We start from the raw sequence: 26,611 nt of genomic DNA, 5'->3' as shown, positions 1-26,611 counted from the left end.
TGAATTTTCTTTGTGAGATCGCCTCTCATCCTGAGCACCAGCATGCCTTCACTACCTAACGTTTATGCCTATCACAACACTTCAAAGGGCTGAGATTCTTCTCGGTATCCCTGCAGGAGAACTAAATACTAGACGCTTACCACCCTTATCCCCTTTCTACCCACAGTTCTCCCTCCCTAAGCAGTGTCAGCAGTGTCGTTGACTAGAACACAAACTTGAGAAGAGCTATTTTCCAAGAACCAGATAAATGAGTCGTGACAAATGGATCAAAGAATCACCAATGGACTTTGTAGCAAACACCAGAAGACTGAATTACTTGGCTTCCGTGAATAAATATTGAAGGCCATTCAACACCATTTGATATTGTTCCCAGGCTCTGGAATTGAATGTGAACTACAAGAGGAGTCAGGGAGCTCAGAATTGGTTGCCAGTTGGTGGATGACTCAACCTGAGCACATTCTACAGGCCATAGTGACTCTTCACTCTAATTCCTCTTCACATCCAAGCAGTGACTGGTGTTTCATAATGTATCATGATTCAGATGCCTGAGAAAATAAACTCTCCTCGGCACATGCTCCTTTCTTAACTAGATATTCAGGCAGAGCTCGCGGAGGCATCTGCTGTGCACCTGGCCCTAAATAAGAGAGAGACAAAGAACAGACAAGATCCTTTCCCAAGGAGTAGTTGCTGCCTCTCCTTGGGACCCATCTTCTTCCTTCTTGCTATGCCCTCCTTCCTGTCCCCATTTCCTTAGATCCTCTACTTTCTCTTCTGGGAAAACATCCTCACTCTTCAGGCTTTTCCTCCTGCCCTCCATGCTGCCTCCTCCTCCTCCATTCTTTCTTCTCAACAGTGAGGGAAATCCGATGCTCTGGACTCTGGGTTCAAAACCTGATTCTACTGGTCACTGATGATGGGATTGAAAGTAAACCACTTTAATCAAAGTCTGCCTTGGATTCATAATCTTAAAAGTGGAGATAAAAATAGAACTTTTTAGGACTGTTGAGTGTTAAATCAAATAATACTCTTATAGCTAAAGACCCGGCACATCATAAGCTTTCAGCATTTGTTGTTAATTACTGTTATCCTTCTTCCCTTGAACCACAACTTGATCCCTGAAGAGGTCTTTTAAATTGATTTTCTCTCTCTTTTAATCTCCTCTCCCTCTTTAGTACTCTGTAAAGCATTTCCCATCCCCTTAACCCTCGTTCTACCGAAAGCTACCACTACTCTGCTGGCTCCTAACAATGGAATGTTAATATCTTAATGTAGTAACATATAAAGATATGAGAAAGCTACGGGGTGTATGGGAAAACACTAAAAATAACTGCATCTGTCTAGAATCACTAAATTCTTTAGAAGAAAGAAAATATCAAGATCTAATGCAAGTAAACATGGTGGTTTATGCCAAAGTATAACCACCACCACCCCCCAAAAAAGAAAAGAAATCTAAGACCGTTTAGGGCTTGGTAGAAATGGAAACACTGGTAGGAAAGTGTCAAGTTGGTTCTGCTAGAGATAGTGGGATGGCATTCTAGGCTGTGAAGGTGACTCTTAACAATCAGTTTGGAAGGAATTAAAATACGGGCTAATATAAAATAGTCATCCAACCACTATAGGACTTAAAATTCCACAAAATATTTTGAGATATTTCTTATTAAAAAACATCAAATGATGCTGCCTGAAAAGGGGACCTCTATAACTTAGCAACTTTATAGTTTATATATTTGTCACATCTGAATTAAGAACCCCAACTACCTCCCTCAAAATATACATTCTTTCTAATCTAGAAGGGCCTAGCTCATGGTGAAAAACAACTTCTCATTTCCCAGTTTTCTCTCCAGAAAAACACAAAACCCTTGGGTTCCTTAGACGTATTTTGTGAAGCTTCAGTTCACTTTCTGATTGGTGGGTTATACGTACATAATCATCAACCTCTACTTCATTCTTGAACCTGCTCTTCAGTTCAGAATCACCTATCTCATCGACCAACTCTAAGTGCAGTGTCCATATTCTTTAGGAGACCTGGGGAGTCTCACTGAACCACTCTTGAGAGCATGGGGCTGTCAATAAAGATGCCTATGGTTCTTCTGTGTAAATATTGATTGACCAGATGTTATCAAAGGGTAGACTGCGAATAAGTGGTTTTTTTTAAAGGGTAATTAAAAGTCCAAATCTAAGGGGGGGGGAACCCAACATTTCCTTGCTTGATGCTTGAAGAAACCAGGGTATCGCAAGAAGTAGAAGAGGCGAATCAAGAAGAAAAGCGACGTGAATCCGTGGGACAACTTAATACTTGTCAATATTCTAAGTCCTTTCCAGAACTAATAAAGCAAAGAAGCTGACATGTATTACACTTCTTGCTACTTCTTTACAGGCACCCTTAGCAGACACACCTGTTCAATCTTGGAATTCTTCCTCTTTACTGGTCCTAGACACCATCTCAACTTCTTCTCAAAACACATGCCAGTTAACCCCTGAGAGTGATCTGGAGCAATAATAACTCATGAGAGTAATCAAGAGGAAGCCCATTTCTTATACCCATTATTGGGCCTGCCAATATTTGTCCCCTTGCACACAGGAAGTTCCCATTCGAACCATGTCATCTGTGTAACATTCACATAGATGAAGAGTATTATGTCAATATAATGCTTTCCATGAATATAATTTTTCCTCACAACTTATGAAAATTTATCTTAAATATAATGTAAAAAACTGAAGTAAATTATTAAACATCACCTAACTATATAAAATAATTCAGTACCACTAACTTAACATTTCAACTCTTTTATTATAAAAAAGAGAATGAAGGCAAGGAGAAATGGCTATCATTATTCAAGGGCTCAAAAGAGGTCTTCAGTGTAATGCATGGTTTTAAACCCATAATTTTAATTAAATTAGTTTTAAATTTGAACAATTTATCTATGGCTTTTAATAATTAAACACATTTTTCTGTAGACTTTCAATGTTTTTGAGTAGATACAGGATATAATGCCATCTCAATCTTCTCCCTCCTGGTCACCACTTTTCATATTTTGAGCTATAAATCCTCAGTCAGTTTAATTGCACATTAAAGTAATTTCTAAGTGATCACTGTATACACTGTCACAGATTAAGGTAGGGTTCCCTTTATTAAATATGTCAACCCCCTGAGTTCTAACTATTAATTCTTCAAGTTAACTTCTATCTTGATTCAATTTCAGGTTCTGGTAAGAATCATTGCCTCCACAATAAAGGCTCTTTGACATTTAGAAGGTGATCTTTAAGCATCAATAGAGCTTTTCTTATTGACTCTTCTTATATTTCAAAAATAGGCAAGAGCTCTATGATTAACTCTCCTATCTCCCCTAAACCTACGCCTCCCACAGCCTTCCTCATCTCAATTATTGGCAATAAGGATCTTCCTACCCAAGAAAAAAAATTGGAACTTTTTGTGGCATCTAGATTTTTGCTCTAAATTAATGGAAGAATAACCTTTTAGCGCTCTCTCCAAACTCACTGCTGTCGAATCAATGCTACCTCATCCATCGCAACTCCCTGTGCATTTCTCAGACAGTAACTGTTGAGAGGAGTGGAAAGTGCTTTCTCCCAGGGGCTGATGGTGGTTTAGAACTGTGGACCATGTGGATTGCAGCCCAACACTTAACTGCTACCCCACAAGGATGACCAGCATTTTAGCAGCATGTTGAAATCATATCCAACATCTCATTTCTTCTTTCTACCTCAACTACCACCACTCTGACAAAAGCATAATATTTGCAGAGTTATTACAATAGCTTCCCTAAGCACTCTTCCCAGACTCCCACTGGCCTGTGCTTAATAAAATAAAATGAAGTCATGTCTTTTCTCAACACTATTCAGTGACTCCCCTATTGATTGGTCTTCAAGGGTATATGATCTGGTTCACATTGCCAGTGATCTTTTCTCATGCTGGTTTCTTAGCCTTTGTTCAGAAAGACCACTCATGGTCTCATATAAGGACAAAAACCTCGATGTAAACCCATCCCCAAGAAGCCTTTATAGCATTTATGAGGCTGTCAATGTTTACTAGGTCCGATAGCCTTATTTTTCTTCCACAGACCAGGTGGGGGATTTGAACTGTGGACCTGTGGTTAGCAGGCGGGTGCATGCCTAGCTCACAGCACTACCAGGGTGCTTCAGGACTTCCCCCAAACTCACAGTCATTGAGGGAACTTTGATTCTATAGAGAAGAGTCTAAAGCCCCTGTGGGTTTCCAAATTGTATATCTTTATGGGAGCAGCATACCTGGGGGCTGCTGGTGGGTTGGAAACACTGCTCTCGCTATCAGAAGCCCAACACATAACCCAGTACACCGCTCGGGGTTCCCCTTCGGGCCCTCAGTGCTTCAGCACTCCTCTGCCTAGAATACCCTCCCTTCATTGTTTAATGAAATATCAGCGTATGCATAAAAACTCCCCTGACCAGTCTTTTGAAACTGAAGCTATTTTTCCTGCTTCCCCCTAAATTTGTTCTTTTCCCATCTTTTCATTTCATCATACACTAAGTATCATCAAGTATATATTTTTCTTATGCTTATTTTCCTCACATCCCTTCTACCTCTCCATAAATACCTAAAACAATATCTGGTGTAAGTGTGCTATATCTTTTAGAAAGTTTTGCAGTTCAGTAACTTTGAGTAGAAAAGTAAGAAGGTGACAGGCTTGTCCAAAGACACAGATGCTGTGTAGAATACCTACTCCAGCACTCAGCTCCTTTCTGACTTTCAGCTGTACTTCTTCTATGCAGAATACCAGCATTTTGTTATTGGTAGGAGAGGGGGCTCAAGAGCATCACCCAAACCCCAAAACCACAGCCATCAAGTCATTTGCAACTCGCAGCGAGACTGTCCAGAGTCTTATCAGACCGCAAATCATGATGGGAGCAGATAGCATCAGTGTTCCCTCCTGAAGAAGCTCGTAGATTTGAACAGCTGACCTTGTGCTTCGGAGCCCAACACTTATTCCACCTGTTGATTAATCTACGGTCCTCTTCCCACCTCTCTTTCTTCTTTACTTTTGTTGAGAAAACAGCCACAAATTAATTATTTGTGTTAAGTCCTGCTTTCATGCATAAAATTCCAAGTTTTCTTTCAAAATTATCTCCTCCATTGTGAGCACCAACATCTGTGACACACTGAGCGGCATTTGGTAGTGTTGGTGTCTTATTAAGTAAAACTAATCCTCAAGAGCTGTGCAGAGAATATACTGCAGTGCTCTTTTACATACAAGAAAACTACAATATAACAAAAGTAGCATTCTTTGTGAACTTGATTTTTGAGCATTCCTATCTGCTAGAACTAGAACTGGGTTCCCGCTCACTATGATACACAGGATACCATCTTTCACCACGGAAACCCAATGGAGAGTCTTTCTCCTGTGAACTCCCAGTGCTTAGGTCGATGGGCTGAAGTATGCCTTACAGTGTGTTTAGCTGTTGATGAATGAGCTGTGACTATGCAGTGGTGAAGTGAATGTCTAAAAGCGACAAAGGAAAGAAGCTATCACACCAGCTTCTAAACTTCCCATCACTTTACCTGAACAAGACAAGTAACCGGGGCATTCTCTGCCCCTTCTCATTGACACGCCAGCGCCGATAACAGCCACCTATGTATTCCACAAAATTCCAGGAAATACAACTTTTAGAATTCCTTCTCCCATTATATCAGTTGTCATCCAAATATAACTGTCCTCCATGGGGTGTGTAGTGTTTGAGTTCTCAGAAGTAAACACTGAAGCTGGTTTTCTGAAACATCTTGAAGTGTACTCAAATCTCCGCCTTTTTGGTTAGCATCTAAGCATGTTAGCCTAGTCCAGGACCCTGGAACTTTCTCCCTAACCTTAGCCACCTCACACACCACTCCCCATTTATCCTAGGATTCTGAGGATACAAACAGACAACATTTTTATTCTAATTTCCACAACACCATCTTTTTTTGCTGTTACAGACTAGTCACTATAAAATGGGGTGAGCCTAACGAACACCACTTAGTAAAAACTAAAGACATAAGTGTTAAAGCTGCTAGTATCATCTACCTACTGAAGTGTTATTTATTGCTCCAACTACTAGCAATTTGTGAATAAGAAATAGCATCACCCTTACTCTGTATGATGCACATGACAGCACAATGGAGAAACTCACCCTGAGTCTTGGCTTTACTTGTTATTTTCTTGAAATTTTGAGACATTAAAATCCTCTAGCAGCTTCCATTTTTTTCAACTTTGAAAAAATAATATTAATATCAATATATTTTCAAGAGCTATTTTGAGGTTTATGAGGGAAAATAAACTTCAAATATTTTAAAACTAGATGGATATGTCACAATGAAACTTGTCCTATATTATTAAGGCATACTACTTTATTGGACCTCTAGGTATCTCAGGGGAGGGAAACTTGCATAGAGGCAGATTCTCACATAGATGCCCCGGGTACTGTCAGTCTACCATAAACCAAGAGAGATAAGAACAGGATATATCCTAAAGGAGACAGGTCATATTATTTCCTCTGAGGTAGACCTGACTAAGGATGATGTATTGGTAAGAAGGAAAGAAACACATTCTCATTTTTTCCATTATGAGAAAATAGTAAGGAAATATATCAAAATGAGTAGACTATAGGAACCATATACTCTTGGGGACCTTAAGCTAAGTTATGAAATGCAAGTCAAAGAGATAAAAGTCAACCAAAAAAACTGAGGAGAGACCTTTCTCATAATATCAGCCTCCAGCTTACACGTGCAGCTCTTCTGGAAGATTATAGCACAATTCGGAAACATTTCTTATAGAAATCAAGCAATTGGCCACTTATTTCTGTTTTGTCAACAATGGTTGCATGTGTGCAGGTGTGTGAAGGTCTTGCCTCCGTAGTAAGATGGTTAGGTCTTTACAAAGAAGGAACTTCCTGCTCTTTGCTATTTTCTCTATGCACACCTGCACCACCTACATTGCAAGGAAATTGGGGACACATATCTCCAGTGCTCGGTAGAGTGAGTGATTGACTCTTAAACTGATTGCACAATGTTGTTGGGGTTCAATTATATAACAACTCGTTTCCTGCCCTAATGGCTATTTTAATATTAAATACATATACTGAAATAGCTTATTATTTCATATAATTAATACTTAATAGGAAAAATAAAAGGTACACAAAACTAGATTATAAGAAAGTTTTAAAATATTAATGAAAAATGCTAAGTACCTGATAAAAGAATACAATTTTAATTTAAGATATTTCTACATTGCTTGATAGGCATCCTCACTTGCAACATCCTTCACCTTTATCTCAGCATCATTGGCTTTGTACTGATCCTTAATCTTTTTACTGTAGGAGTAAGATTCCATTCTTTCAGAGGTGGGTCCACAAGACAAGAGTCATTGTGTTTGATATATTAGCAATTGTGTGGCTAGTTCTCATTTCTGCATATATTACGTTAATCTTTGAAAAACCCTTTGCTTCTGCTGACCTTACAACAATTCTTTTTAAAAATTTATTTTATTGGGGGCTCATACAACTCTTATCACAATCCACACATCCATCCATTGTGTCAAGCACATTTGTACATATGTTGCTATCATCATTCTCAAAACATCTGCTTTCTACTTTAGCCCTTGATATCAGCTCCTAATTTTCCCTCTCTCTCAACAACCCCATCCCTCATAAGCCCTTGATAATTTATAAATTATTATAATTTTTTCTTATGCTGTCCGACGTCTCCCTTTACCCACTTTTCTGTTGTCTGTCCCCCAGGGAGGAGGTCACATGTAGGTCCTTGTAATCGGTTCCCCCTTTCCAACCCACCGTACCTCTACCCTCCCAGTATCGCCACTCTCACCACTGGTCCTGAAGGGATGATCCGCCCTGGAATCCCTATGTTTCCAGTTCCTCACTGTACCAGTGTACATCCTCTGGTCTAGCTGGATTACCTTACAACAATTCTTATGATGATATTTTTAGCTCTTTGAACACTTTCAGGAATTGCAAAATTAACTCATAATATCTCATAGAAATTTCAGGTATGACACAAAGCTGAAATGAATGACAGCTAGTCACCCTATGATTATTTCACATTGTTTCTATGTATGTTCTATGTCCTATACTGAAGTCACAAACCCAAGGAAATAAAAATATAGTAATTTATCAAAAGTGCAACAAGTTTTAGTAAATGAAATATTACATTTTTATAATATTGCTGCTATATTTTTATATTGAAAATAAATATTATAAGCATAGTTCTGTCCAATTTTTATTCCTCTGGATGGAGTGAACAATACTGGGAACTTAGAATATCCTGCACAGCAGGTGACTGTGAGGAGTGTGAATTTGGGATTTCTACATTGGGCAACGAGAAAGCTGCCCAGCTTGGAGAGAAGCCTGACTACAGGTGCCAAGTTAACAACAGCGTGCTGAACACAAGAGAAAATGAGATATCCGTTTTGCTGTCAAGGTGTGAACTGGCTTCATCCTACCACTGGACTTGTAAAAGCAGCCCTACTGACAAGAAAGAGCTGAGGAAGACCTGTCGCTCATTTGCTCAGTCATCAAATTCAAATCAAATGGAGCATTCCAACCAATCATCTTGCCTTATATGGGAGATTTCTTAATTCTCGCAATAACCTTGTGAAATAATGACCTCCACCAATCTGTCTATGAGGGAATGGTAATCTAGAACAAAGTAACTTGTCCAGCTACGAAAATAATTGCCAAGGATTTAAATGCACGTTCTCTGACCCTAGCCACAGTGCTGTTAGCAATGTACTAGATCTTCTTCTTTCTTCTCTTTCTAAAGAAAAATAAAGGGCTTTAAGGTAGTTCTCCTGTGAAGTCAGGTTCTTCCCCCATATGGGTCCCTGCTAGGGATTGGCCTAGTTTGGGACATTCTAGTCTCTCTCGCCTGGAGTGGCTATGCTGTAGAGAAACTGCAGCCAAAGCACCAGAGGGTTCCTTTCGATCTAAAACTGGATGTATTATTTCTCTGGTCCAACAGAGAACCTCTGTGGATGGAGAGAATACAGTTTGTTCCCTTGCAAAAGGGGCTCAGCTATACAACAAAATATCTGAGTCACAGATTAAAGGACAGGGCATCCTCAAATAATGAAAATACTTCCCAATATTACTAAAATCCACAGGTGAAGTTATTAGTGGTGCCTTTGTAGGCACACGTCTCTAATCTACAAAACTGGAAATCTACTTTGAAAGGTACTTATTAAATTTCTAAGCAAATGAAAACATTTAACCAGTGCATAAAAATCACCATTAAAGAGTTGGAGAGTGTCTGATGTGCATCTTGCCCCTACTGAATGCCATGCTTAATGTGAATGCTTCCTCAAGGCGTAGCTGCCCCGTGTCAGAGCCTTGGACAAAGTCAAGTCACCACATTTAGAAACACGGTGTAAAAGTTGCCTCATTATTTCTTTACCCATTAAACTAAAAAATGCAGAGGAAATTCTTCAAATATACGATAGCCACATCTTTGTAAAAAAAGAACGAGTGATATCTGTTATATCTCCCAACACCACCTGATAAGAACCTCCATCTTTCTTTAAAAAGTGAAAGTAAAGCTATGGAAAATATTCAATTTCTAGTCACAACTCATTTGGGTTCAGAGGCTCACCCAGTACTTATCCCAGCAGTGCAGACTCGATCATCATAATCACCACCTCAATAGTACCGGAATAAATAATGCCAGTCTCAAGTATACCACTGACCTCATCCGCTCTTAAGAATAAATATACACTTTATGTCTCATTGCTTTTTAAAATTTACATGTTCAATATATGTTGCTCTAACGTTGTCTTTGTTATATGACCACATAAGGACAAAATATTCAGTGAAAGTAGCTAAAGTGATATTTTTTATATAATTGCATTTACTTTTGCTATTCTCACTGAATAAAAGTATAATATAATTATTTATTAAAGTATTATAGTATAAATGAAGTATAATAAAAGTATAATATAATATTTATTAAGCGAGAATAACAAAAGTAAACATGTGTATGTTAAATTTTGAGAGCAGTTCTATAAACAATTGAATTGCCATAACCCCAATAATTTCCTTTAGAAACAGTTAGAAACTGAAGCCATTTTACCTGTTTAAAACTTTCTTTTAAATATAATTCTCATTTAATTGCTGTTGGAAACAGAAATTTACATATGCCTGACAAGATATTTTGGAGCAAACAGGAAGGGAAGTTCGGAACCCGTAGCTAGTCTATCAGAAGAAATCAAGAGAATGCATCCACACGGATTTTATGTCCTAACAAACTTACACTGTAGACGATTGCACTCTCTTCCCTCCACTCCCTGGATCAGAGTTTCCCAAAGCATGAACCTTGAATTATCTGCAGCAGGAATATTTAGGAATAGAGTTCAGAGTCCCGATACCTTTTCAAATTTAGGGTTACAAAACTGTGGCTGCAGACCTAGAGGTCTCCATTTGTCTTGGCTACCCAGATGATTCTCCTGTACCCCGAAATGTGAGCACTGCTGATTCACTGCTTGGTCTTCACAAGGACAGAACGCATGAGGTCTAGGAAGACCAGGACCTAGACTGGCTATTCACGGCTGTCAGTTCAGAGGCTGGGTTGGAGCAAACACGATGAAAGAGGACTAAAGAGCACCTAAAACATCAGAAAGAATAGCTAACCTTTTGGGAACACATAATAACTAAAATCAAAATAGCTATCAACTTCTGTGCATAGCCGTAGCTTAGGGACCTGGAGCTACTGTCAGGTAAATGTTGGAGCCATCTGTCCAAATGCATTAGTCACTCCTTAGAAGAAAGATGGCGCTATCTCCTCCCATGGAGATTTGCAGCCTCTGACATCTGATGAGTCAGCATGGACTCAATGGCATTGAGTTTTGTACCTTGGATAAGAGCCCTGTTGACTGTGGAGGGGAAACACTGGGCTGTGAACTGCAAGGTTGGGAGTTCAAAGATGTACAGTTTGGGAAACCCAAAGGAACAGTTCTCCTCTGTCCTTCAGAGGCACCAGGAGTCAGAATCAATTGGATTGCAGTCAATTTTATATCTTGGGCACTGTGCTAAATGTGTGGTGCACATTAGTACACTTAGTCCTACTAACAAGCCTATTAAATAAATATTAATCTCATTCTGATTACACTGCTAACAGAGCTAGAGCTCAGAGAGGTTAAGCAACTTGTTCAAGGTCATAAAGCCAGGAAACATAAGTCAGAATTCCATCCTCATCCCACTTCATGGAAATTAAACAAATGGCAATAGGTGCATCCCCAAGGCTAACCTTACATCATAATGTTCCAGGTTCCACAAGGGGTCGCTGCACTTGGAGACTTTATTACCAGCCCTCAGCTGCCAGTAGAACTCAAGGAGAGAAGGCTTCTGGGAAATGAAGCCTTTGTCCTCATATAGTTCTCTCAAAAGACATGATAGTAAAGATGAAATGATAGCCTTTCATTTTTAACTATTTGAAGGAGACCACGGAGTTTAAGTGATTGGCTCCTAATTAAAAGGCAGGAGGTTCAAACCCACTCTACAAGAGAAAGATGTGGTAGTCAAGCTTCCAGAAAGATTATGGGAAACTTGACAGGCAGTTGAAATTTGTCCAGTTGGGTGTCTGCTTAGAGAAAGAGGGGGCCGTCTAGCCCTGTGAACAGGTACAGTCTGACAGGGCAGGTCTACCCTGTCTGTCCCACAAGGTTGCTATGAGTTGTCATCAATTGGATGCCTGTTTTGGCTTTACTGTTTTTGAAAGTTCATCTTTGAAACAGTGTATTCTAGGAGCCCATACTAATGTTCATTCCATTCACAGATATAAAAAATCAGATGGAACAATTCTTGTAATATTTATGTATTCATTTCATAAAATCCATTATATTTTTGATACAATACTACATTTTTATTCCCTTGTGTTTATTACTTCAGTAAACATAGCGTAAAGAGAACAAGTGTCAAATAATCCGAGGGCAACATTTGTTTCAGCTTTGTGTTAGGCCTCAAATACCCATGAGATAGTGTGAGTGAATTAAGCAACTCCTGAAAGTGTTCAAAGAGCTAAAGATGTTGTCAACAGGACAATTGCTGTTAGTTCAGCAGAATTTGAAAGGGGCTTTGAAAGATGAGCATAACACATTCAAAGAGAGGCCGCGTGATTCTAATACATCGGACACGATGATTGTCTAACTGGCCTACCTCTAAAGGAATTGGATCCAACTCTTAGCGTGAAAAGATGGTTACGGGACATCACACAGCTGATGTTGCTCAGATCGAAGTGAACAATGTTGCCCAAGTGAGGGCACCGGTCAAGAAACAATAGGGAACTATCTTCAGTAACAATGTTATTGTTTTGGGTCCTGTGCCATTTAATATTTTTCATTAATATTTTAAAACTGTTCTATAACATAATTTAGTGTTGTATGCCTGTTTTATTATTCATATTTAAGTATTACCTATATGAAATAATAAAGTATCGCTTAGTATTTTTACACTTAAATGATCCCAGGGCAACAGACAGAGTGTTAAATTATTTGAATCTCACCCTAGTGTAGGAAGGCAAATACAACCAACCCTGTAATTGAGATCCTTATTTTCCAATTTCATTTCACTATAAATTACTAATTAGATTAATTGATTCTTAGGGAAGGAATTCTATATATTTTTATACCTTAATCTTTGGGAAGGTGGAGTGTCTATTATTTGATGTAGCAAATAATTTAAATAAATTATAAAATATTTCAGTTAGTTTAAACATATATTTTAACAAATATACATAATTATATATACCATATATGTGGGTATGTCTGTGTACATACATATGAGTATATACACACATATCATATATGTATGTGTGTCTGTGTATATATCATATATGTGGGTGTGGTTGTGTATATATATATATGTGTGTGTGTGAGTTTATCTGTGTATATTTTTGGGGGGAGGCCTAATCTTTGCACTTGAAAATCTCATAATGTAGAAAAATAAGGTGTCTTCATGCAGTAAGAAATGAATGGAAAATGTGAATGAGTGGTAGACCACAGAATATCTTACTGAGACTTTTCAGAATGATGGCATACCACAATGGAAGAGGTGCTTACGAGGAAGCTAAGTGGTTAATCACACACTGTATATGTTTGGGGGCAGGAGTTAAAGAGCATTCAGACACATTATCTTTAAGGACAAGTTAAAACAAAATCCAACCCGTACTCACTGCCACTGAGTCTACCACGGCTGAGAGGGACCTTAGAGGGCAGAGTAGAACTGTCCCTGTGGGTTTCCAAGCCTCTAAGTCGTTATGTGAGGAGAAAGCCTCATATTGATCCTGCTGAGCAGACAGGGTGGATTTCACCTGATGACCTTATTGTAAACAACTCCATTCATAACCCACGATGCCACCAGGGCTCCTGAACAGGTTAGTTGGTAGATAAATAATTACACACGTTATTATAGTGCAGTGTTTAAAAGCAATGATTTAGAAAACACTCTATGCTGTGGGAGATATAAAGACTACTTCCTGGAGGCAACCACAGTGTACCGGTCAATTACTGGTTTTGTTTCTTCTAGCAAATTACTTAAATCCTGTAAACCTCATATTTGTAATAATTTTAATGATTATGATAGGTCTTTCTCTACAGAGTAATTGTAAAAAGAATTCAGAGTGGATTTAAAATTCACATTAGAGTGCTTGGCATGTAATAAGTCCTCAACGTATCTCAGTATCATAACTGCTGCTATTTAATATGCAAAATTGTTACTCTAAATATACATTACTATCCCAATTTTTTTTTTAAGGAAAAGTTCAAGAAGAGTAGCAATGTGACCACTCCAACACCTACACAAATGGTCACAGGCTGGGTTGGCGTCCATACTGCGTTCTACTGATTTATACGTGCTTATAGCTGTAGCATCTACTTTAGAGAACTTGCTCTTTTCTTTCAGATGTGTGACAACCAAAGTCAGTTAGCTGTGACTGGTCTATGCGTGGCTTTGTTCAGAGGAAAGGCCAGCCCTTGAGGTACGCAGTGCTCACCGACACTTCTCAGAGGTCTGCAGGGTTGCGTTTGCTGGGCCCATGGAAGAAAGACAATGACAAGCTTATGTGTCACTTGTAAGAAAATTGTCTGTTAAGACTCAACTAGGATGGGAGTTGATCAGTGGTTTGATGTGCGAATGCAGAGTTGATGTTATGAAATGTAGCCCCAGGTTACATTTCCGGACCTCGCTGCGGTTGCTGGGCTTTCTCCCTCCACATAATGTGAGCGGCGGATATGTTGCTATCCAGTCATTTTTATAGTTTCCCTTCAACTCTTGATTGCCCGGCAAAGCAGTGCTTAAACAGAACAGTCTGGCATGCGTTCCCTTCCGTGGAATAGAAAAACTATGCGTGGAGCAAGTTGCAATTAAATCCATAGCAGACCTTCCTTGCTGTTTCTGAGACATGTGTGACCCCGCTCCTTCCCCAGACCAGGCTCATGCTCACATCTCAGCTACAGTTTAAATCTCTCTCCAGCGTCACTCTCTTCCTGTAACTTTGATCACTTCCTCAACCCCGACAGACTGCCTGCCCGTGCAGGAAACAAACGACTACAGCACAGCAAGTGATGGCTGGCGCACACATGCTCATGTGGGTATGAAAGCACGCTTCTCAGCATGACTGTATAAGTTAGGCCATGAGTTGGCATGCAAGCTTGACTTTTCCTGTTAGGAATTGCACTATATATCCGACTTTTGACTGTATTGCTTATCTTGGCACACACTGGGAGATGTGGATCAACTTTACTATTAGCCTCATGAAACCCTTGTCTTGAAGCAGGACTTTGGAACCTCAATGGTATTTGGTGACTATTTAGTCCCACGCTCTTTCTTTAAGGATATTTGATAGCATCACTTAATAACCTTCATACTCACCAGTTGTCATTCTTAGCATGTTATTTCGCATGCCTAGTCAAAGTTTACATTAATTTTCTCAATTAATTAATGTACTTAAATTACCACTGAATACCTTTTTCTCAGAATCTTGTTCTCTAAGTAATATTTCAATTATTATTTTTGAAACTACTGAGAGTCTAGAATTATATTGAGTCTGAAACATCCCATATTCTGTGTTGGGAAGTGGGATAGTTCCATACTGATTCCCTGGAACAGCTGCCATAGTGCAAGGGGCTTGGAGGGTGCCCCACAATTCTGCATTTCACAGGTTCCTTGCATGGCCCCATTAGGTCTGGAAAGCTAGAGTTTCTTGAATATTTTAACATACTCAATATAATCAATGTCGCTGACATTTCACCTCAACCTTACTTCATCTTGTACTTCCCTCCATCTTCCCAACCTTCTCTGAAAGTTTCAGTCCTAGTCACCACGGGATGCCTGTAAGAGCACACATCGATGCTGTGGGACGTCTTCTTTCCTGGTCGAGTCCTCTGTCTCCTCGCCTGGAAAACTGGATTCACTTTCCTATGATGCATCACCGAAAGTACCCTCTAGGAAGGTCTACATAAATGCCCATATCACTTTGGACTCTCTCATATATCTTAAAGAAACAATAAGAATCTTCATAGTTAGGGGTATGGGTCTGTTTTCCATGATAATTTTGCATCTATGTACCCATCACTCATGGGATAAAAAATATTATTAATATATATTCAATAAATGCCTGTTAAATGATAAGGGTAACTAATCCTCTGTTTCTAAAATAGCCTTTGGAAACATGGATGGGGGAGGACAACATTTGATATTCTTGTCATTGTCTTCTTGGGACAAACATAATCATGGCATCATAACTTCCATTAATAATCTATAATGATACTGCTTAACAAAATCTTATATGTATTTGTACTCATTTTTCTTGAGATAACCTAAGAGAACATTTAGTTTGGGATAATTGACTTTGATCATATAACTTCATCAAACCTATATAGGCAAGTTTAGCTTTGGGTAATATTTTTCTAAAATAATAAAGTCTAGAAGTTGATATTTATATCATGATAGAAATTAAGACATTCCATTGGGTGATCTAAACTATGTTCTTATATATTTATTGCATTCTTAGTACCTGGGGAAGAAACTAGGTCATACTCTGTTAGGTAGCCCACATGATTCCTTAGAAGAAACTCTGAAGGTAAGACATAAGGAAAACAATGCTCCATAATTGATACAAAGTATACACTGCAAGTCATCTGTGAATCTCCAGCATCAATGTAGCCTTCTAAAGTAACCACTTCTCTTGCTCAATGTGGGTAAATCACTACCAAGTCAATAACATTTCTCCACGTTTAGTAGGGGAGCCTTGCATATTCATGTGCACCTTTACAGAGTGATCACATGTTCTTAACACTGGCTGTCTGAGAAAAGTCTGGCATGCTGTTTATTGCTCTGCACTTCTAGGCTTCAGAAAATCATTGTTGGTATAGAGAATATCATTTGCTTCTGAGCACTGAATCACTGTACAACATTCCTAAACCTGTCAATGGCAATGCCCTTCCACTCCTTCAGAATGTCTCAGAGCTAAAATATCTGTTTCCATGATTTTGCCTTTTATTTATTTCTCTTCCATAGTTGAGACCGTCCATGATCAGATGACATTCGGATAGCTGAGAAAATGTCTGTGTGGCTATATTTCATGTCTAATCGCGCCGGTGCACTCACTACAGCCTCCTCAGTTCTCCTATGCACCCACAGCTTACATTGCACAGCCAAAAACATTAGGGACAAAGGGGTATCAGAAAAGTATGTGGATAACCAAGAAAAATAGTTTCTGATTTGGATACATGTCACATCGGACCTCCAAACCTCGTCAGCTCCTTTTGTAGTTCTGTGGTCTTGTGAACATGGAATGTTTCCCTATAATTCTTAGACATAGCAGCACTAATCTATACAATTCTTGTCTAAGTTATTTGAAAGCCTCAGTTTCTGATAAAGCCTTCCTATGGGATCTAGTCCATCCCACACCAAAGGCGTGTTGCTCAGTTCTCTGTACACTCTTCAATATCTAATTTTGCATTTAACGTGAGTATAACTTCCCAAGAGAGGTAGTACATTCTTCAAATGTAAGAACTGGGCTTTAAACTTCTTCACCCCCTCAAGCACATAATACCACACATTTCTTGCTCATCAACCCTTCATGACAACACACTGGAGTAGTGCATTTGTAAGAATTTTATATGTATTACCCAAGGCATATAAAAGAATAATTCTGAATTCAAAGAGATATCTACCTATTACCTAATAAAAAGGATTTTTTAAATTATCAAATAATTGAAACAAAACAGCTATAGTTTAAAAAAATAGGCTTTCATATAAACATGTGACCAGTTATCCTGAGCATGGCTTCTCTTCAGAAGATGTTCACTGACATAACATTTTCTAAGTGATTTAGATTTAGCAGATTAATCAAATTATATTCTTCACTTAAAATAATCTGCTTCATGTACATTTATCATTAACCAAGTAACTTGACACCAGATTGAGTTGCATTTTAATGCTTAGCTTGAGCTAATTATTTTTCTGATTTGAATAATTCTATATCCAATTTAAAATCTATATTCTATCAACTGTTCAATACTTTCCCAATTAACTAATTCTACAAAATATATAATAAAACCTTCCATTTTTTGATAGGGATACTTTAGAGTAAACCCTGTAGATTATTTACATGTATGTCTTCATTTCACAAATAGGAACCCCAAGGCTCAAAAAAGCCTTATCAATTTGCTTTGAGTTCACTGACTAATCAATGACAGAAAACTAACTAGACCCAAATGAATGTGACATTTATTATACTCCACTGCCTCCTCTCTCCTCTAGAGCACAATATATGTATTTCAAAATTATAATTTGAATACATACCAAATGGATTAAAAAGAAGCACTGAACACCACTGGCAATGAAACATGCACATGAAGATAAACAAGTGCATGCACAAGGCATTCCATGAGAAACTCTCTGATATTGCACAAGCGCACAACACAGCCGTTCTTAACTCACGAAGTTTAAAGATGATTGTGTTCCAAGGATTTGGAAAATATGAGCATTTCTTACCTGGCAGCTGTGTGAGGGGTTGATAAAAAACATTAAACACTTCAACTATGATTAGACATTAGATTTTTCTGGCACTGAAGTTTTATCTCTATGCTTCAGGGATCTAGCACTTCTAATCGAAACTGGCCCAGACGCTTCAGAGGGATAACCCAACATATAAAACTTTGGCACAATTGCAACATCGCAATATTAGATTAACTGCAAGTGATTAGCACACCAACCTTCCTATCGTACACTTAGGACCCTATTTTCCTTATCTGGCCAGACATCTCTACAAGAAAAATCAGTTCTTTAGGCTTAAAAAGTTACATGGGGAAACAGCATTAGTACTCCATTCTCTGGGCTACCAAAGAGGTTACAGTCAGCTTTGATGGTGCCATCAGTTTGAGGGAGGGCGGGACATAGACACGAAACAGAGATGATGTTGGTAAAAAGGAAAAGGCTTTATGTTAATCCGCCCCCAACAATTCTGTCTTCATCAGTGGCCGTACTGTCTAAATAGAAATGCATATACTGAAGAAAGAAAGACACTTTCTTTTTATATTTCAAAATCTCCATGATTCACACTAGAATACATCCATTACACCCAAGTATAAAGTAGCAAGGTTTCACCATAGTCAATTCCTTTGAAAAATACAACCATATGTTTATCACCCCTTAAAAATGTAAGTGCCTCCATGGATGTCCTTTGTCCTTTATATGTGTTGCTATCTTGACAGTTTTCATCATCTTAATAGGAAAAGAACCAGGAGAGAAGCAGAGAAAATCGCTCACTCCAGTTGAGTCCTTCATTCTAATGACTAAAGCATGTAAAATAACTTATTTGTAATAATAGAAACCCACATGAAACCAAGAACAGCAGCTTTTCACAGCTCTTAACTACCAAGAGACCCTATAAAATAGCATCAGTATTATAGCATGCAAGAACAACAATAAAAATAGCTATCAAATTGGGTTGTTACATCTTGGAATGGCTGTATCTTTCACCCTGCAATAGCAATCACTTCTTTTATCATTTGGAAAAATAAATCTTTAGTCTTTGCATTAGTGTTTATTCACCAAAAATATTTTTTAAAATGTAGTCCGTAAAATATCAGTTTTCTAAAAAAATATATCAGTTTTCTCATATTTTAACCCCACAATTTTAGAAAGGAAGACTGATTCTGTGGTTGAATGGTATTCTGGGCCCTGACATCTGCCAAACAAAGAAGAGTGGATCCTCCCCACTAGCCTTCCTCAAAGAAGCTCATCAAAGTGTTACAAACGGATTTCATTCTTCATATGCTGTGAGTTTGTCTCAATGAGAAAACGGACTGTGAAATAAAGAAGTGAAAATGCCATTTCACTTCTTGAGCTGACACCGTGCTTGAAGACAGTTATCTGCGGTGTGAAGTTCCTGACCCACATGAACAATCACGTGGTCCTCTGCCCTTCATTGTCTAAAAGTAAGTAAAGAGGGCAGGAGTGGTCGTATCTTCCCTCCCCTGAAACCCCCGCTGCCTCTAGAAATAACGTTTACAGTGAGAGAAAGAGTAGATTAGAAATCGAAGTTACTCACCATGGAGGAATCACTGCTTCCACTCCCGACTGGAGCTCCCTCAGCACAGGTTGGGAGGTGGGTAGAAAGTTGACTAGCCCTGCCCCCATCTATGACATCACAATCTACCTCATAAAAGGTAGTGAAAGTGCTCTGAACGCCTGTCTGATTTCCGAGAGATACAGAAAAGAGAAAGTGAGAGAGAGAGCAAAAGGGGGAAAAAAATCCATAGCCTACTTGGGAAGGGACTCGGGAAGTGGAAGAGGGGGGCATATGAAGGAATCACATGCTGAAAGAGGTAAGTGCAAGGCTCCTTGGTAGTGAGCAGCCAGGCCGTTTGGATTCCTCATGGGCTCTCTTGAGCAGACACATGGACCGCCTGGGAGGAGGATGAAGAAGCATCCTGCCTTATCAGGCACTATAGGGGACAACACTGCTGGGGTCAAAGGGCATGAACCCCCTCTTGACAGCATTGAAGATCACCAAGAGAGAAAGCAAGGGCTGCAGCTCTTAAAGCCTGGAACAGTTTGCAGGGATTCCAGATGCCTTTCTTGAAGGTTCCATCGCCCTGCTGTGTGACCTTCATCAAGACCGCAACTTCTGCCCATCAGGGAGTGCACAGTGCTAGAGGGATACTTACCTGTCCCTGGGCTCACTGAAGGACTAAGGCATTCACTGCGGCTAGAATTGCAATTCTACTTACTCTTCCTGTTTGCACCCTGCGGTGGGTTGTGTGAAGGGTACATTTTAAAAGATAAACCAATAACCAGTGCCTGGTTTCTCCTTGAGAGCTGTTTCTTAAACTTTTCTCTTCAACATAAATATATTGACAGTCTTAATTAAGTTCTTCTGTAGTATGACAAATATTCCATATCTAAAGATGGCACATATATCTCATCTTCAAAACTGGAGAAAAATCAAATGGAAAGATTTCTGCAATTGTAGGATCTCCTGCACTGCCATGCTCAGGATCTCCTGCACTGCCATGCTCAGAGGGAAAAATTATGCGACCAAGTAATAATTGATGAAAGGCTTTGGTCACGTGCAATTTTGATATTGTTATATAGTCATAGTTTTATTTAACCTCTAGGTTTAATTATTTTAAGAAAGCACAAAATGTGGGATCATATGGGAAACACTAATAGGTTGTGTTTTATTAAACCAATGGATATTTGGAAGTTTAAATATTTTTGGAACTGCTCAGAGTTAGTGAGCAGGTATTATGGCAAAACAAAAGTAATGGGTGATATTGAAGAACAGACAGGTTTGGAAAACATCTCTATGGAAGCCAAGATCTTCATTGACCAGTAGGAAATATAAAGAATAAAAATATCTCTTTTAACAGGAAATATTTTTGGCAAAAATAAAAAATTCAAAGCAATAGTTTACAACGCACAGTATCATAAATGGTTAAAGTCTCAAGCCTGCTTCTACATGCAAATAATTAAAATTATTTACTTGAGATTTTAAAAAAAATTGAGACTCAAATAGTCCTATTGCTAATCTTGTTATTCAAAGCTTACTATAAATATATTTGTATTACAATAGTTGTAATTTGAAATAAAGAAAAATCGGAAGCTTAGGTAGTAAACTAAATCAAAGCTGATTATAGATTTGGAAACATCACTCTCATCTTGCACTTAATGTATCATTAAATCAATAGAAAAGAAAAATATCCTCTTAGTATAAAAAATTACATTTTAAAAAAATTATTTTTCACTGTACTTATTAGAGAAAGGGGTGATATTCTGAATATACTTTCTTTGCTGTCTTTTCCCCCCTTCAAATATCAATAATTCTATGTCTCAATTTAAATTCTATATGAACATGTTTTATTGTATGGAATTTCATAAGCAATTATCCCAATATGTTTTATTTCTCTTCGTTTACATATTGTACAATTGATTAGAGGGTTCATGCTAATTTTTTATTTATTTTTATTTTGTAAACTGATGTATGATTTATAAATTAGACTTCTCCTGGTTTTCCTATTCTAAAGAATTCATTAGCCACTTTTCAGTATTTCAGTTTCAAAATTGTCTGCTTTGTATTAGCTTACTTAATCCTTCTTTCCAAAATGTAAAGATCATTACTTTAAGACAAAATGATAACACTGTCCATTCTTCAACAAACACATTAACTTTTCTTATTACCCACAAAGAAAGTAAACTCTCAACATTAGTCTATTATGCTAAAATGGAGCTAACACTTTTGAAAACGTTACAGAAAACTGGACTTAGATGATAATCCATTGGCCTTTATTTCTTATTCTTTCCCTACCGGTTATTTGAAATGGAACATTACTTCAGGAGCCCAATGCAAAGCTAGGCTGCATCAAAAGGACGCAGAGCGGTAGACTGTGCTGATCTTTGAGGTGAATTTAGTATGATTGCTGGGAATAGTGCCTGCAGTTGTGCGATCTCAGTTAAACAGCACAGCCTTCTATGGCACAGAGTGCAGTGCGAGCTTCAGAGCATTACCGACTCTTCTTAGGATGTGTAGCCTCTTGACGTTTTCATGAGAATGAAGTGTTACTGAAATTATGAATTTGATGCACATTTCCCAGGATATCACATAACTGGAGGAGTAGCCTTCAAGACAAGATGCGAATGGATCTCAGGTCTTCAGTTGTCAAGGGAACCTGCTTTGACAGTTCCGATGATGCTTTTCTTCTAACTGAAGAGATGTAGCATTGAACTCTAACTTTTTGGAATAGATTTCATGTGTTTGCTTGCTTAAGTTCTAGAATAAATGATTAAGAAAAGTCAAGTGGAATGATTAACATATTCCAAAAGAACAGATGCAGTTACAAAGTAAGTCAGCTTGGAGGTCATGCTCCGGCAGCTAGTGCTCAACTTGATGAAAATGCTATTGTGCAATAGAGCTATCTCAACAACAGACATTGATTCATGCTGATAGCAGCAGGATCGAATAGGAAGTTGGACCATAAACTCTGGGTACCTTTATTTTAAAGTGGGAGCGCATATATGCCACGGTGGGTTTCAGAGTACCTAGTTCTTCAAACAGGATGTTGACTAGGACTTTTCCCGAATAATTTTTATCTCGTTTTTCTCTTCCTTTTTTTTTCTTTCTCCAGTAGACTTGAAGTAGATTTGCAAATTGTAAAGTCTATTTGGAAAAGAAAGGTGGTGGCAGTGTTCATGATCGATAGATCTGGAAGAACCCCTAGCCACAGTTCCAGGCAAGCTTATTACCAGGAAGAAATTGGCACAGATGAAGATATCCATAGAAAAGTCACACGATGGGCTAGTGGAAACACAGACAAAAGATTAAAAGCCTAAATGAGGAAAGCTTTCCATCAAGAAAATAGGATTGTGATGAAAAAGGTGAAATATATTTGTTGCCCAGAAGTGAAATGGCAGTTGAAGACAGAGTAAGACAATGTGTTCTCAAGCAGTCAGCGACATCGCCACCAAGTCTCATCCAGCAGCCTGTCCTATTTGTAAGATACATGAGCCAGAATGTGCCACATATTTCTTTCCTAAGGACTGTGATCCAAGTCATATTTTATGAATCATTTAAATGAGGTTGGAGAATGCACTTCAAAACATAATCTGTTGGGATAGTCTGTAGCCAGCAGTAAGTTAAGCACACTTTTATTTCTAGAATGAAGTACCTTCAACCAGGAAGTTAGGTGAATGCACGGAGGCTCAACAGACACAGCTACTGTAGCTAAGAATGCTACACTGAACTGATAAACTAAATGGGAAAAAAAGAAGGTACAATACAGAGCTTAATAAAAACCCCAGTGGATAGGAAATATTTATGCTTTCCATAGAAATCATTTGGTATTAATAATGAAGAAACCTGAATGCCTCATTCACATCACTATAGAGCTTTGTGCCTTCTAGAGTGGAGAAATTTTTAAAAGAGATATCTGTACACAATGATTTAAAATACATACAAAATAATATCTTAGCATGAAATCAAACATTTATCACATATGGACAGTATCTCAAAATTGGAATGTATCACATATGAAAACTTCATAAAAATATTTCTTAGTTTGCCTCAGTTTCACAGATACCCTGCAATGCATGGAGCCAGCTCCGCTTGTTTCGGTACCTTCCATCTGCCTGATTTCCGGGTTCCCACCCATGATCACTATTCATTTCTGACAAATAACCCTAGGGATATAAAATGTAAGACACTAATTACTAATAGATGAAGGTATGAATTATTTGCCTTCAAGATTTTAACTAGTGGTTCTTTAAACATGGGAAATGTTTAAGATTCAAAGGAAAGAAAGCTCATTGACCGAAAGACAATGGCCTTTGTGTTTCTGAGGCTGAGATACGTTTTCAAAGGCCACTCCCTCTCTGTGCTCTTAAAAACAATACTATATTCAAAGTAAAATGGAAATTACTCGTCAGCCCACAAAGCATGGTGGCACAATCAAATCAATGCAATCAGCAGATCAGTCTTAGGTCAATCTGTGTCTCCATTTCAGCTGACAGGAGTGCTTTGATTGGCTCCCAGGCCCCGCTCTGCTAGCTCTGTAATCCTTTCCTCTTATTTCAAAATAGCATTGAAATTCGAAAGCATGTTCCCATGCATAAACCAGTAAGACAATGTTGACAACTGTAGCATCATTGCCACAGAGCATGCAAATAAAGCGCTTGTCTTAGGACAAAGCAGAATCCCATCTTCCTTGGCACCCACAAGGCTGCTTGAATTCAGGAACTCAGCACATAGAGGTGGCATATGACATATACAGAACTACTATGATGCGCAACATCCAAAAACACTTCAGTTTTCTTAAAAAAATTAAAATTACTCTTCTCATTTATCTCCAAATGTAATCATTTTGAGTTAGTTATGTGTCATTTTTATAACACCTGGAGAAAGAATTTGCACAGAAAAACCACTTAAGGATAATTTCCCTCTGAGGGTTTATATAATCAGAGTTGTATAAATATCAATGACCATGCATGCTGATACAAATAATAACTCAGGAAGGCATGCAGGAACAGGAATTCAAATAGCCCCGATTTTACTCTCATGACAGCTCTAAGGTAAATTTGGGGGTGAAAAGTGAAATAGGAACAACCCACATTAAGAAAAGTGTGTGCAAAGAAATGCTGCCGTTCTGCTAAGGATAATTCCCAGGTGACTTCCCTAAGGCCACAGACTATGCCCACAGCCCTCTTTCCAGATCTGTAATTTGAAGTCTTCTATTGCTTTCTCACTGCCATCAAGTCAACGCTGGCTCACAGCGACCCTCTGTGGCTCACTATGTTTCTGAGAGTGGTTATGGGTGTGGAAAGCCCATTCTTTCTCCCAGGGAGCTACTGGTGGTTTTGAACTGCCTATCACGTGGATCGCAGGTCAATGTTTAACCACTACACCATCAGAGCTCCATCTACTTTTTATAGGACTGGACTTTCCTCATCTGCCTGTATGAGTAAATATCCTTTAAGCCCAAATATGTAATGAACTACCTACCCCTTAGAAGGTCTAGATAAAATTCCTTTGAGCCTTGTAGCTGCCCTGGGTACATATTGCCATGTTCACATGAAGCACAGAAATGCGGGCTGAACCCAAATTAAAACAGATACAAAATAATTAATAATTTGGCCCATTTCTGTTGATCAGTAGAGATCATCAAGAATTTACTTCAGAAGATATTAAAAAGACTCTTTCCACCCAGATGTCATTGTTTATGGTAAATAAAGGTCTATGTAATTAGTAATAAGTTTTCTTACAATGGCTGTTTCATCCTTTTACTAAATACTGGTTTTTTTGAGGGGAGGCAAAGCACAGAACTGTTCAAATAAAATTTAATACTCAATAACCTACAATTAAATAAATACAGACACCTGAGGGGGCTTCAAAAGTTCATGTAATTATTCCATTATCTTTAACCCTGCAAACTTGTTGAAATCCCTTCAAGTGTGTGTGTGTGTGTGTGTGTGTGTGCATGCATGTGTAATGCGTAGTGCAAACAGTAAATAATATCAGATCAGAGAACATCACAGTTGAGAATTATTTTTCCCTATTTCTGCTTTATGTTTTTTAGGCTCGTAAAGCAGTAAATGTCACAGGGTTTGTGTGTGTGTGTGTGTGTGTGTGTGTATGTGTGTGTCCCTATGAATTTTTAATTAAATACTGATCTCAGGTAGGTTTGATCTGAATTTTATCTCTTTCAATTTCTTTAGGAGTGTTTTTCTTTAATCATCATGAATATTCAATTTGATTTTAATTAGAGTCCAATTAAGTTTTTGATGATGCGAAACATGAGCAAATAAAAAGTGCCATTGACCCCTGATTTTCTCTATTTGCTTTGCCAATTTAAGTCCTACGTGGGTCACAAATTATAAATGCCCACCTTGTCAATTTTTTCTCCACAGTCCAATTGAGAGAGATTCAGATTTGGAAAAGGGAATTTAAATGACAAAGCACAAAGGGGATAGAGCTCCATCAGAATCTACCACCTGCATTGAGGACCTTCTCACTGTTCCTCCAGTAGCTCAGCTCTCCATTCACTCGGCTGAGGACTTACTTCTACAACTGATGTCGCTTACCTCCCAACTCTGCTCACACAACTGGATGGTTTACTCTGTTCTTCCACCATTTCGTTAGTATGAAGAAAGCCATTTATGTGCAGTAACATTCATTAACATTTAAGTCGTATTCATGAGCAGTATAGCGGAATCCCTCTATTTCTGACCAGAACATCAAATTCCTTCTTGAGAAGAGTATTGCGCTTATGCGCTAGTTTCATGGCTTACAATAGGGCACCGGCTAGATTTAACATTTTTTAATAATGTAGAGCTCTTTTAATTTTGTCACAATGCTTGATATCCAATGTCCATAATTACAAAATCCCACCTTAGTGTTTCAAACCTCATTAAAATAACACACAAAGCATAGAGAAAGGTACAGGTCATGGAATATTTTTTATTTCACAGACCCAGGTGTATATCTCTCATATTAAAGTTAAAAAGTGCCAAGGAAATAATCTTAAAGTTGACCACAGTCAAAAGCATGATCATCTGACATTCAGGTAATTTCTATATCTTGGGC

The 26,611-nt window shown here is 38.3% G+C and overlaps 1 protein-coding gene across 4 annotated transcripts in view; it reads right to left on the bottom strand.

Moving 5' to 3' along the window:
- Positions 1–26,611, bottom strand: part of CTNNA2 (catenin alpha 2) — a 1,186,106-nt gene that overhangs the window by 12,218 nt on the left and 1,147,277 nt on the right. For 2 of the 4 annotated variants that reach the window (XM_075562525.1, XM_075562526.1), the window contains one exon: positions 19,586–19,729. The exons of the other annotated variants lie outside the window; for them this stretch is intronic. In XM_075562525.1, coding sequence (XP_075418640.1) covers positions 19,586–19,729 — 144 coding nt within the window. The remainder of the gene's footprint in view (positions 1–19,585; positions 19,730–26,611) is intronic. 4 annotated transcript variants of the gene reach the window in all.

The sequence above is a fragment of the Tenrec ecaudatus genome, chromosome 11 (assembly GCF_050624435.1).
Source record: "Tenrec ecaudatus isolate mTenEca1 chromosome 11, mTenEca1.hap1, whole genome shotgun sequence".
NCBI lineage: Eukaryota > Metazoa > Chordata > Mammalia > Afrosoricida > Tenrecidae > Tenrec > Tenrec ecaudatus.
Note: the sequence above shows the minus strand (reverse complement) of the source record. Positions and strands in the feature narration are given on the sequence as shown.